The following is a 12,829-nucleotide window of genomic DNA, read 5'->3' as shown; positions in this document are numbered from 1 at the left end:
AATTCACCAAGGTTTGCACCAGCAGCTGGGTGGCATACTGGGTTAGGTACGGCCTGATTTTGCGGATGTTGAATAGCGCAAAGCGGCAGGACCTAGAGACAGAGGCAATGTGGTCCGTGAAAGTCAGTTGGTCATCAATAATGACCCCGAGGTTTCTTGCTGTTTTGGATGGAACAAGAGACAAGGAGTCAATATTGATGCTGATGTTGTGGTGGATGGCCTGCTTGGCTGGAAAGACCATCAGTTCCGTTTTGGCCAGGTTCAGCTGAAGGTGGTGGTTTTTCATCCATGTGGATATATCAGCAAGACAGTCCGAGATCCGCGCCGAGACAGTGGTGTCCTCAGGAGGGAAAGACAGAAACAGTTGAGTATCATCGGCATAGCAATGATAGGAAAAACCATGCGAGCGGATGATAGGGCCCAGCGAAGTGGTGTAAATGGCAACTTGGGACTTTGATTTCTCATGTCTGTTAATTTGCAGCAGTTGACTATGCAGTCTAAGGGCGTTGGGTTGAAAAAGTTAATACTTTATTGCTATATCTGGCATCTGCCCCCTTTCTCTTAAATATTTAGCTGTTGCTCAAATGGCAACCTGATCAAATTGTTTTGCAACAAAAAACTAAGTTGACATCCATTGCTTACTACCACAATGATCTCTGACAAACTATCCACTCTTTGGTTGATATTTAGTTTATTAGCTGCTCATGTTAGACAACCACTATTTTTTATTCTGACTGTCGAGTCAGTCCCTTGCCTGCCCACTGACCATTTACTGTGTGTTCTCACAGACGCCAAACATTCCCGGGCCTCCTCACCTGCCCACTGGACATTTATTTTCTCATTCACAGTCCAGTGAACGCAGTATAACACTCAACAGTGATTGGCTAATTAAAAAAAAATAATTGAGAGATGCCAAGTGGGCATGAACCAAGTCTGGCAGCCTGAAATAGCATACTGTTCAACGAGACACCTACAACGGTGTGACATTAAAGAGCGTCTGTGTCACCATAATCACCATATAATAAAAGATAAGTCACTTAATACAAATTGTATAAACGCGTACATTTTTCATTCAAATTAATTGTACGTGTGGTAATGGTTTTTTATGTCTCAAGTCTCTTTATTCTGAGGAGGCAGGGCTTCCCCTGGAGTCTTCTAGGAGTCGCCACTGCCGAGAGACTATATAGCTTGTGTTATTTCACGTGGGCCTATAGACTGATAATTAGTCCGAAATATAAACTGCCTGATCTTTGGAAAAATACACCCTGTCTATCGTTTTCTGGCCAGCCTTGTATTTTAAGTTCATTGTCAGTCTTTCTTTTCCCAATGTAGTCCCGTTTTTCAGCACTTCAAATCATATTTTGTCTCGTATTTCCTCGTTCCTCACATTTAAATAACAGGCTTGAAAACAATAACGCAAAGTTTATGGGAAGATAAAATAAGAGATAAGATAAAGTGCAGGTTAGAGGTATGTGTCTCTCACTGGTCTTCTCTATTGGCAATGACAAACTTTCACCAGGAGAAGTCACACCATTTCCAGGAAATGTCTGTGAATGCAAATACACATATGACCACTTGGCTATTTAAGCAAAAGGAAATTGCAACTGGTGATTGGTATTGGTAATGGTATTTCATTGTATACCATGTATTGGAGACTCAGTCTTGGATTTGTGTCAGTCAAATGAAACAGGTTTTAATCTTGAATAATGGTTGGCCACACATTGTTGAGACAGAGGCTGAGGTTCCACACTCACTCACAGCGCTTCACCTGAGCTTATCTAATGTATCCATTGGAGGACAGTCGGTTAAATACACTGAGTTATATTCAGGATGAAGTCAACGGAATTTTATGTCTTGAATCATGGCTGGTCAAATCTAAGAACTGGAATCTCCACAATTTAATTTAAACAATGTACAAATGGACTTTGTAAATTCAAATATTTAAACGCTGAAGATTTTCCAAACACCCATTATGAACACAAACACTTATATTCTCTTGGGATTAAATATCTGAGCAGAAGGAACCCTTATAGAGTCTGTCAACAAGCACAGCTCAGACCGCATTGGACCAATACCCACACATAGAGTCTTATAAGACCCACAACTAGAGTGTTTTGTCAATTTCTTGACAATCACCCAAATAAATAAAAATTAAATTTAAACAAAATAAAATGTCTTTCTACACAGGGGTTTGCCTGTTAGAACATGACTAGATTATACTTCCTATATTTCCCAAGATTAGGTAAGTGTACTTACCAAAGTGTTGTGTCAACCCGGGGTGAAGAGACAACAGCAAACCTGGGGTGAAGAGACAACAGCAAACTCAAATCAGCAAATACAGGAATGTATATCTCGATGGGATCTCCATCTAATGGTATTTCATTTCATACCATATATTGGAGACTCAGTCTTGGATTTGTGTCAGTCAAATGAAACAGGTTTTAATCTTGAACAATGGTTGGCCACACATTGTTGAGACAGAGGCTGAGGTTCCACACTCACTCACAGCGCTTCACCTGAGCTTATCTAATTTATCCATTGAAGGACAGTCTGTTAAATACACTGAATTTAGGGGTGTTACCGTCTATTGAAATAGGCCATGGAGACAAGGCTTTGTCTTGACCTGGGCGGGAAGGTGCCTTGTCTCACCTCACTCCTTAGGTCCACCCAAAGTATATTTACCCAGGAATGCTTATGTAACGGGTACCGCAGAAACGGCACCGAGCTGACAGATAGCATCCTAAAATGTAGGAATAGAATTGAAGGAGCAGGACAACAGCGTTTCAACTTTTGCGTTCTCCACAGTTTCTTTATTGAACATCAGTTCACCGTCTACCACAAACGTTCTGGAGATCACCCCATGACTCCGCCCTGCTGACATGGAGCAAGTTTATTTTCTTTCAAAATAAAATATCTTCATAAAATCAATGAAAACAGTAATATCAGAGTAAAACACAGTTACGAAAAACACAAAGATTAAACTTTTGTGGACGTCACACACTCTCCGGCAAAAAGAAATGGGTCCCACCATTTACCAGTCAACTTTTCTCAACTCTATTAATTCTACCTCCACACAACATTTAGAAAGTTATATAGTTCTGGTTCAAAAATGACAAAAATATCTTGTCTTTAGGGAAACGATACAAAACTGCATTTTCTATATTTTACATTTCTTGTATGATTTTTTTTTTTACTTTGGTTGACAGAGTAGTGCACAGTGGAGATGAAGTTGTTAATTAGAAAATATAACTCCATCAAGCAGTGCAACATAGACACGTCCAATGCTGGGCCTCATCCAAACAAACAACAGAGTAGTAACATTATCCAATGTACATGTAAACAGTCATTGATTGTTTAAGGTAAGTGCTTTGGCATGTTTAGCTTAGAATGCTTTTTTCTGAGGTAGGTACTAAGTAGAGTATTACAGTGTCATTGTGGAAAGGTGAATTCCCCTTTCCACTGTGAGCATCCACATAATAATAATAACATAATCACGTTGCCCCGCAAAAGCGGGAGAAAGAGACTTTACTCTCGTTGCCCGCAGGAGCGGGAGAGAGAGAGAGAGAGACATTGAACTCATGCACGCACCCACATACACACACACACACAAACGCCTAGTCATGTCTGTCGCTAGCTACCCAATCCATGCAGCGGTGTGCATTGTTGGCTGTGAGGGTTTGGCGCGAGTTCAGATACGAACGCCATTGTTTGTTTGCAACACGGTATATAACGCAATAGGAAATTAAAGTAGAATTCACCATTGTCACTGTTCACCTGTTTATTATCATTACATCCATTATCATGTCACTTTTACTCTCTGTTTCAGCATACAACCCCGGTTAATTCATCCATACAGACATACTCACATTCACTCCTGTACTGCTGCTTGTTTGCGGAAGCGCGCGGCGCTAAGAAGTGGTATTTTTCCACATCCCACAGGGGAGGGAGATGGGAATTGCCATGAGGGGTGTTTGATGTGATGTTTGTTATGTATGTTTGTTAATATCATGGGTGGTATGGGTAAAAGGTGTAAATATGGTAAATGTACTGTTATTGGAACATTGGTGAACTTGGTGGTGGATTAATGTATTTGTTTATGTAATATATGATGTGCATTATAGGACTAATGCGGGGAGAGTTACCCCACGGAGATGGTTACCTCCAATTGGAGCTTATTGGTCCAATCTAGCCTAATGGGCAGCATTATTTAAACCTGCCTCATTCCTTTGGGAGGGGTGGTAGAGAAGGAGTACTTACTTGATGGAAGGTGAAGTACATAGCATTTGCTGAATATAAGCACCTTTTTCTACATATTGAGAAAATGATTCTTATATATGTTGAGTATATAGGCAAATGTACTTGTCTTAGTGTAGCTGTACTGATTTCAAGATAAATTACCTAGCATATAGCCTCATTTCAAGATGATGATGCTAGCATTTGCTGAATATAAGCAAATTGTTCTACATTTCGAGAAAATAAATCTTACATTGTTTTGTATCTAGGCAAATGTACCTGTTTTTAGAGTAGCTTTACTGATTTCAAGATAAATTGCCTAACATATAGCCTCATTTCAAGATGATGGTGCTAGCATTTGCTGAATATAAGCACATTTCCCTACATATTAAGAAAATAATTCTTATATTTTTTTTCATATCTAGGCAAATGTACTTGTTTTTAGTGTAACTTTACTGATTTTAAGATAAATTGCCTAACATATAGCATTACTTCAAGATGATGGTGCTAGCATTTGCTGAATTTAAGCACATTTTCCTACATATTGAGAAAATAATTCTTAAATATTTTGGGTATATAGGCAAATGTACTTGTTTTTAGTGTAGCTGTAATGATTTCAAAGTAAATTGCCTAGCATATAGCCTCATTTCAAGATGATGGTGCTAGCATTTGCTGAATATAAGCATGTTTTCCTCACTCACTTTAACTTGCTAAAGGATGATGAAGACTGTTCTTAAAGCAAAAGTTTGACTTAGTTAAATACTGTCTTTGCACTGTATAGTATTTTGTCTACAGGAATACATAATTGCTATGCTGTACTGTAAAACAATTCATTCCTTTGGTCATTATCTGTTTTTTTTATATGTGGAGATGAGAAGGATAATATGCTTGAAATAAGAAATTCTGTCTTTGACAAAGCAGTTTTGTACCCACAATGCCTTATAATTATGGCAATTCTAGTTTCAAGCATTAATATGCTCAGGACAAGTAATACAATCTCAGTAACAAGTAATAAAACCTTATTAAGATAATTAAGGACTGAAAAGCTTGAAGCAAGTGAAATGCTCTAACATAAAAAATGCCCGGTAAGAAGAAATATCTTGTCAGACAAAAAACAAGCATATATTGCCTTGATTTAAGATATTTCATCTTAATAAGATTTCACTTTTTGCAGTGTAACAGTCCAAGAAGTCTAAAACAAGTATATACAAGGAGGAATAGTGCAAAGAAGATGAGAGTCCAGAAAGTGCAGGAATAAATAAATACTATACGGTATGAGTATGACGGTTATACAGTAAGGGTGAAATAAATAAATATGGTTGAGGGAGAAATTGTACATTGGTTATTACGATGATCCAGGGTTATTTCACAGTGCCACAATGTGTTAGCTGTTCAGTAAAGAGACGGCGAGAGGGAAAAAACTGTTTTTGTGTCAGAGATCTGTAGCGCCTACCAGAGGGGAGGAGTTGGAATAGATTGTGTCCAGGGTGTGAGGGGTCTGCAGTGATTTTTCCTGCCCGTTTCCTGACTCTGGAGGTGAACAGGTCTATATCTACACAACCTCCTCCACATACAACACAAGAGGGTATTGGGTTACAGGGTAAGAACAGTTACTCTGCTTAATGTTCACATGGTTAGGTAAGAACATATGGAGGTGCTGTCAAGAAAAACACTATTCATGGTATAGTATAATTTAATTTGGAATGGGATAAAGGCAATGAAACATGTTTGGTTCTAGAATTAGTTAGGATCTTACAGATCCAAAACTGTATTGTAATCATCTTCATGTGTACATGATGCTTGATCCCAAGTGTCTAAGCCTGGGAATGATATAATATAACTCTGTATTTGATATGGGGCAGCATGGAAGGCATTCATTTATCACAAAAGCATGTAACACTGTTATGCCTTTTGTCCACAAGAAACACAAAAGCTGCAGCATTGTGTCAACAAAATTATGAAGAGAGTACATTCTTTCATGCACAGAAAAAAAAAAATGAATGATTCATGTCATGCACTAAAATGACTGTTGTGCTTTTCATTTCATGTAAAAAAGATGAAGGCATGTCTCACTGTGTGGACAAAACAAACTCATTTCATAGACAAAAGTAATTCTGACAATGTAATACATGTTATTTTAGACCAGCCCCACTGATTGGCATGGGGTGGTCAAAATAATAGAAACACTTGTCAGCAAAACGCAATACAATTCAATAGCACTACAAACTGCAGCCTCTATAATGAACGCACAGTTTAATCAACAGCGCTCTAAATTAGTTAAACCAATACAGAATAGTATGGTGTATTAGACTGCACTACTTTCAGCTATAAATACTTGGTCATGTTGTATCCAGCCATTTCTTTCAGCTTTGTTTGTTTTGTCTGTTTTCACAGACCTGCAGAATTGAACAGATCAGGCCTCAATGAACAACTTCAGCATACAGAGATCCTCCACCTGAAGCCTGCCACCTATCTTCCTGCCATCAATAGACACTTGATTTCTCACACCTAAATTAATAATTTAAAAAGAAGCAACACACTATAAAATATTATAGCATTCATTCTTGCAGATTCGATAAACACATCGCAGTGATTGCTGCAGACAACCGAAAGCGTTCACAGACACACACACACTGCATTGGAGCAAATGGAGCTCATGAGCACATACTGTACATCCACATTCTCTTCATAGACTACAGTTCCGCTTTCAACAGAATCCTTCCAAGCAAACAGTGGGAAGGATCATCGGGGCAGAGCTGCCCGACATCTATTCCATCTCCACCTCCCGTTGCCTGCAGCGTTCACATCACATCCTCACTGACCCTTCCCACCCTGCCCATCATCAGTTCTCATTACTCCTGTCAGGGAAAAGGTTCAGATCCACCAAAGCACGCACCTCCAGAATGGCAAAGCGCTTCTATCTTTATGACAATGACAATAAAGTACTTTGAACTTTGATCTTCCACTATAAGTAGTTACTATTTCAACTTTCTGTATCTGTACCTACCAGTATCTGTTATTGTTTTGTCAAGTTCACAGTTTTTTTTCTTCTCTTTACAGAACAATGCAGTGTTTCACGCCCTCCCCACAGATGCATACACGTAGTGGTGTCATCATTGGAAAGCACATAGCTGTATTAGCGACATGGTCTTAAGAAGTGGCTACACTTACTGGCAGTAACATTTTGCTCAATATAAAATATACAAAACTATATAGCACGTCGATGCAGTAGCCTAGAAATGCTAGGCCCCTGCACACTTCCTCCTATGCATCATGCTACATGTTATTGAAATTACTTCCCGAAAATGTCAAACAAAAAGACGTTTTTCTAAACAAGAATCAGACAACTGAATCTCATGTTCGAATTACTGTATTTAGGAAATTGCAAATGCAAAAAGAAAAGTGCAAATCTTCATCGCGATTTCCACTCATCTTTCCATCCAACTTGACTGTCCACCTCCCAGCAGTCAGCCTGTTTGAATTTGAGTTAATCCATGTCCACCAAATACAAATATTACTACTAAATGTTGTTCAGAGAAATACAAAACCTTGGTGATAGAAATTATTACCAAAAGGTTTCAAATGAATTTTGCTTTGAGAAATAATCTTGATAGTGACACATAACTGGTCTGACATTAAAGTTATGTACTGACAGCTGAGAACTTACACACTATAGCCATTATCAAAGCTATCAGTAAATACATTTTACATTGATTTACAGGTGTTACTTGTTATGGTCCCAGTTATGACAAGCAAGTTTAATACAGCGCTGTAGCTGAGCCCATGATAATATCCCTGACTATGGCCTCTGCTGCTGTGAAAACAAAAACACCACAGTTGGTGTCTGTCTGTTACCACTGTTATGGAAACACAACGTCCCAAAGGCGTTGGCCAAGATGACGTCATGTGTGGATATGTCACTGTAGATTCCTAGTGATCAAATATTTCAATATGACTTTATGCCACTAACATAACAAAGCAGGCAAAGATGCAGAAATATCTAGGCAAATATAAGCTTTTTCTCAGACTCTACCAACGTCTCACTGTTCATGAAAGCTAGAATGTACTCAAAGCAACCCTCTTCATCTCCAACCTGAAGTGTGGATTAATCCTTCTCCAGTGCAGGACTAAAGTGCGTAGCCAATTGGAAAAGTTCATCAGCTGTCAGAGTGAGTAGACTCTTTTTGATGCTCCACACCAAGCCTTTTCTCTCACCGTCCTCCATGACTGCTTTTCCCTCTTCCTCACGGTTGATCTCTCTTCCAGGAATCTCGTTCTCCTTCAACTCTCAGCGTTGTTCAGCGTGTGCAGCACAGTCTCAGCTTTCCATTCCTCACAGGTGCTCAGTGTGGCGAAGGCAGGGTCTGTCTATCGAAGTTGACGGTTGGATAAAGCAGGACGTCTCTCCGTCGTCAGTCGATAAGGAAAAAACCTGCGCTGCTTTAAACAGTTTATTCTGAAGGTGCTTGTAGCCTGCGCATTTGTTGTCGCTCCCCGTACTTACATAACCTCGGTTCCTTAAGCAGGAACCAGATATAACAGTATGGTACATGACGTCAGTCATGGGTACAAATCGAAGCATTTATCTATTCACGCCTGAAAGGCCGCGAGATCTGTCAGCGCGCGCTCCTGGCCCCGCCTGCCAGGAGTACTATAATATCATTACGCGCCCTCAGATCTGCCTTGGAAAGAAACTGAGCAAGACAATCAATCCAAGGTAACACTGTACACGGCAACTTTGTTATATCTGGTTCCTGCTTAAGGAACCGAGGTTACGTAAGTAACCGAGACGTTCCTTATCGCAGTTCACTGCGATATAACAGTATGGGACCCTATACATTCCCGCGTGATAATACAGTGGCAGCCAATTACACACACCAGCTTTACTGAAGCCTTTGCCCTCATAGAGGTTCATACGGCCGCTGGCGGTGAACATATCAACAGGGCAACCTTTGTCATAGGCGGCAAGGATTGCGATCCTGCGCCTGTAGGAAACCACCCTGGAGTGTTTCATGTGCAACATAACATGTAGACACCGATGAACACACTTATCATATACATCGTTCTCAGGTCAGGGGATTCAGAGATCGCTTGCCTGCAGAACACCATGAAGGGCCACCTTTATCATAGGCGACAGGGATCCGTGATCCTGCGCCCGTAGGAAAACCCTGGGATGTTTCATGTTGTTGTGGCTGATCATTCCGTTCCTTTTTCTATCAGAAGACTCGGAGACTGATTGTAGAAATCTGGAGTGTTTATTGCAATCAATAAGTCAAAATAAGGAGATGGTCCATGGATTTAGCTCGATCTCAAAGTACAAAACGTCTTGTCACTCTTTTTAAAGCCTCCACTCTTGTGGGGCGTTGCCCCGTGACACTCCCCTAATCATCTTTATTTGGGCGTGTTTGCACCACAGGGTGCCTATTTTCTGAGGCCACCTTTGACCTGACATCTGTCTATTTAGAGACTCAGACTCCTTGTCTCCTTTCCACCTGGTGTTTTTTTGCTATCTGAGGTTTCCTAACTGTAAGCATGTCCTTATCTGGCGCAAGTGTCCTAACCTATTTTTGTACTGTAGGCCATACCCTGTGCTTTGAGAACAGTTAATCCATATCCATCTTACCTTAAAAAATATCCCACATAATCCCCCCTATGTGTCTAAATGACACACAGAACATTTTATGCTATCATAGAAAGTACACACTATCAATAAACTAAGCAGTACTAAGAGCACATCTTACTGTCTATGCAATATAAACCAATAGTTAACCTTATTTTAAACATCATGGGCATATGAGCCATTAATGTACACATGATCATACTAATTATTCTAAATTCCATTCCATTACAACACATTATTGTTTCTCCAGATCAACAAACATTCAACAAGTTAAACGACCATTGGGTCAGTCCCAAATGGGTAAGGCACACATCATAGTATTACATTATAGAAGGTACAACATGTGAAGGCATGTAAAAAGAAAAACATCGATTCTGTGTCCATTTATACGAACACTTCACTCAACATTCATATTAAGGCATATGGCCGTCCGTGTACCTCTTTCCACAGACAAAATTAAAATATAGCACCATTTCTTATGCAACCCTTCACATTTTCCTGAGACATCTTAAAATCATTAAATCAATAACATACTATCATCCCCAGGTAATATTTCCCTGGGGAGGTCTTCGTACATGTAACAACACCTATGCTAATAGTACCCAAACCCCCCTATGTATATAAGCATGCATATTCTCATTCTTCATAGAACTATTCCGAGCGGGTCATCAGTGTATGAGTAGTCCAGTGAATGTATTCAGTGTATATTATTGTATGTTATGCATTGTCCGGTGTGGCAAAGTCTTCAGCTCCTTTGAGCCTGCCCGAGTGAGTCAGAGGTTGCGTCTGTGGCGAACCACACGGCCGCCCTGCTGGCGAGGCAGGCTAGCACTTGACTCTGGCGTGTTATTTGTTCTTCTTTTTATCCAGGACTTATGTGGTCTGGTCACCCAGTTCCCACACGTCACCGTTGGAGTCAGGTTCGCCTCCTGACTCATCTTATTCTCAATTGCTCATCACCTGTTTCATTTCAAGGGCTTCATCATTACCATAAGACATTGTTAAACCAACCCTGCTTTCATTCTTATCAACTAATACTGTCATTTGAGTAAATTTAGAAGCTATTGCTCGAACGGCGAGAGACTTAAAACAAGGAATAAGACAACATACTAATAAGCAGAACACTAATATTATGAGTGCAATGATGCCAAGCACAGAAGCGAACCATGTTCCCCAGGACCCAAACATACTTTTAAACCAGTCGGATAATAATGAACCAAACTCAGGAGGACCTGCATTCTCTTTCATCTCATTGCGCAGTTTGAATAGTTTGTTCATTGCTATCGTGAAGTTCCCATCTGGCGCTGTGTTATTGGGAATGAAGGTGCAACAGTAACTCCCTATTTTAGCACAAACTCCTCCCTCCTTTGCTAACATTCAGTCAAGTACCATTCTATTCTGCATGGTCATTCTTGAAGTGGCATCTAACTGCTCCCCTAGTGCTTTTAATGCGTCTGACGTGTAGTTGATGAACCTCTGCTGATTGGAGTAGATATAATTTATCCACTCTATATTTTTATTAAGCCCTACCCAGGGAAAGATAGACTCAAACCCTGCGGTCACCTCATCTCGAGCTTTGTATTGTTGGGGAATTCCCCTAGGTTGCCCTATGGCATTCAAATAACCCCCGTATGCGAAAGGTTGGTCCTCCGCCTCAACATCTTCAGCCCCACTATCGTCCACCTCCCTCTTATACCTGAGTTGAGTTTCCGCAAATCTGTCTCCTTCTGGTCCTGAGTTGTCTACATTAATTACTTTTGTTCGCTGCATTATGGCTACTCTCGCACATTTCCCTGTCCAATCTGGTGGTAAAGTGTTTCTTAACCCCCACTCTTTCTCACAAGCCCACCATAAGTCAGCCAGTGGAGCATCCTGCAACAGATAAGGGAACTTTTCTGCATACATATGGTTTCTTTTTCTGTCGATGAACTTATCTTGGTTAGTACATGCTTGGCCCGCCACACACTTGATGGGAACCATTCCTCTTAACTCCCATGCTTGTCGGTAAAACACTGATGTGCCTTTGTTAGTGTTAAAAGGACCAGTAGTAACCATGGTCCAAGTTCTATTACAATTTCCTTCGAACACCCCCACATCTTCTCCACCATGCTTTTTATCTGTCATGTCAAAACATTCATAGTTAAAATGCTCTTCCACTGTGTAGTCCCGGATTTCTCCCAGGTCAGTTTCTGGCCAAGTATGTATCTGTAATTTACATGAATCCCGTAATGTATAGTTTACACCCTTTTTTATAGTAAATGTCATATTCCTATGTGAGTGACTTCCCATATACAACATGCATTCAAAATGACTATATGGATAAATAGAGAGGTGGTCTTTATAGTCCCAATCGTGTTGAGGAGAGTCCTCCGACCTCCAGGGTACCGGAATGACCACCTTCTCTTCCTGTGCCATTGAACACACATAACAGTTCTTTCCTGGTTCAACAGTTGTAGCAGTATATCTTGCCCACTTATACCAGAGGTTGTTCCCTCTGGCTATGATTTTTTCGGCTTCACTACCACCCTTCCATTTCTTTAGAGAACCTCTCATACTCACGGATCCACCCCCCTCTGCTGCTCTCAGTTTTCTGCGAGCTCTATCCTCATCCAGACTCTCTGGTTGGTCCTTCACCTTAGCCTGGACCTTAGTAGGGGCGGTGGTCTGGACCTCACCAGAACCATCATCCAGGAATTCCACAGGTGCGGGGGTCTGGATTGCTACTAAAACAGTTGATTGAACCTTACTCCAGGTCACCATGATGGTTATGGACCCTGAAAACCTTTTTATTCAGGAAGGCATTTCTGGCCTTGTGTTGAATCTTATGTTAAAATGTTAAAACATTTCCTATTATGCTTATGTTAACTAATTTTGTATTGTATTATTATAGTTAGTTTCTAATATGTTGGCACTCTGAGATTCTTCCGAATGAATAGTTTGTTACAAATAAAATGAATTATTATTATTATTGTTATC

At 40.3% G+C, this 12,829-nt stretch overlaps 1 protein-coding gene across 1 annotated transcript in view; it reads right to left on the bottom strand.

Moving 5' to 3' along the window:
* Positions 1-12,613, bottom strand: part of LOC122128950 (GTPase IMAP family member 9-like) — a 32,226-nt gene extending 19,613 nt beyond the window's left edge. Inside the window, exon 1 of the mRNA XM_042704009.1 lies at positions 12,239-12,613. Coding sequence (XP_042559943.1) covers positions 12,239-12,613 — 375 coding nt within the window. The remainder of the gene's footprint in view (positions 1-12,238) is intronic.
* Positions 12,614-12,829: the final 216 nt, after the last annotated feature.

Source organism: Clupea harengus, unplaced genomic scaffold (assembly GCF_900700415.2).
Source record: "Clupea harengus unplaced genomic scaffold, Ch_v2.0.2, whole genome shotgun sequence".
Taxonomy (NCBI): Eukaryota; Metazoa; Chordata; class Actinopteri; order Clupeiformes; family Clupeidae; genus Clupea; species Clupea harengus.
This window is presented reverse-complemented; position numbering and strand designations above follow the sequence as displayed.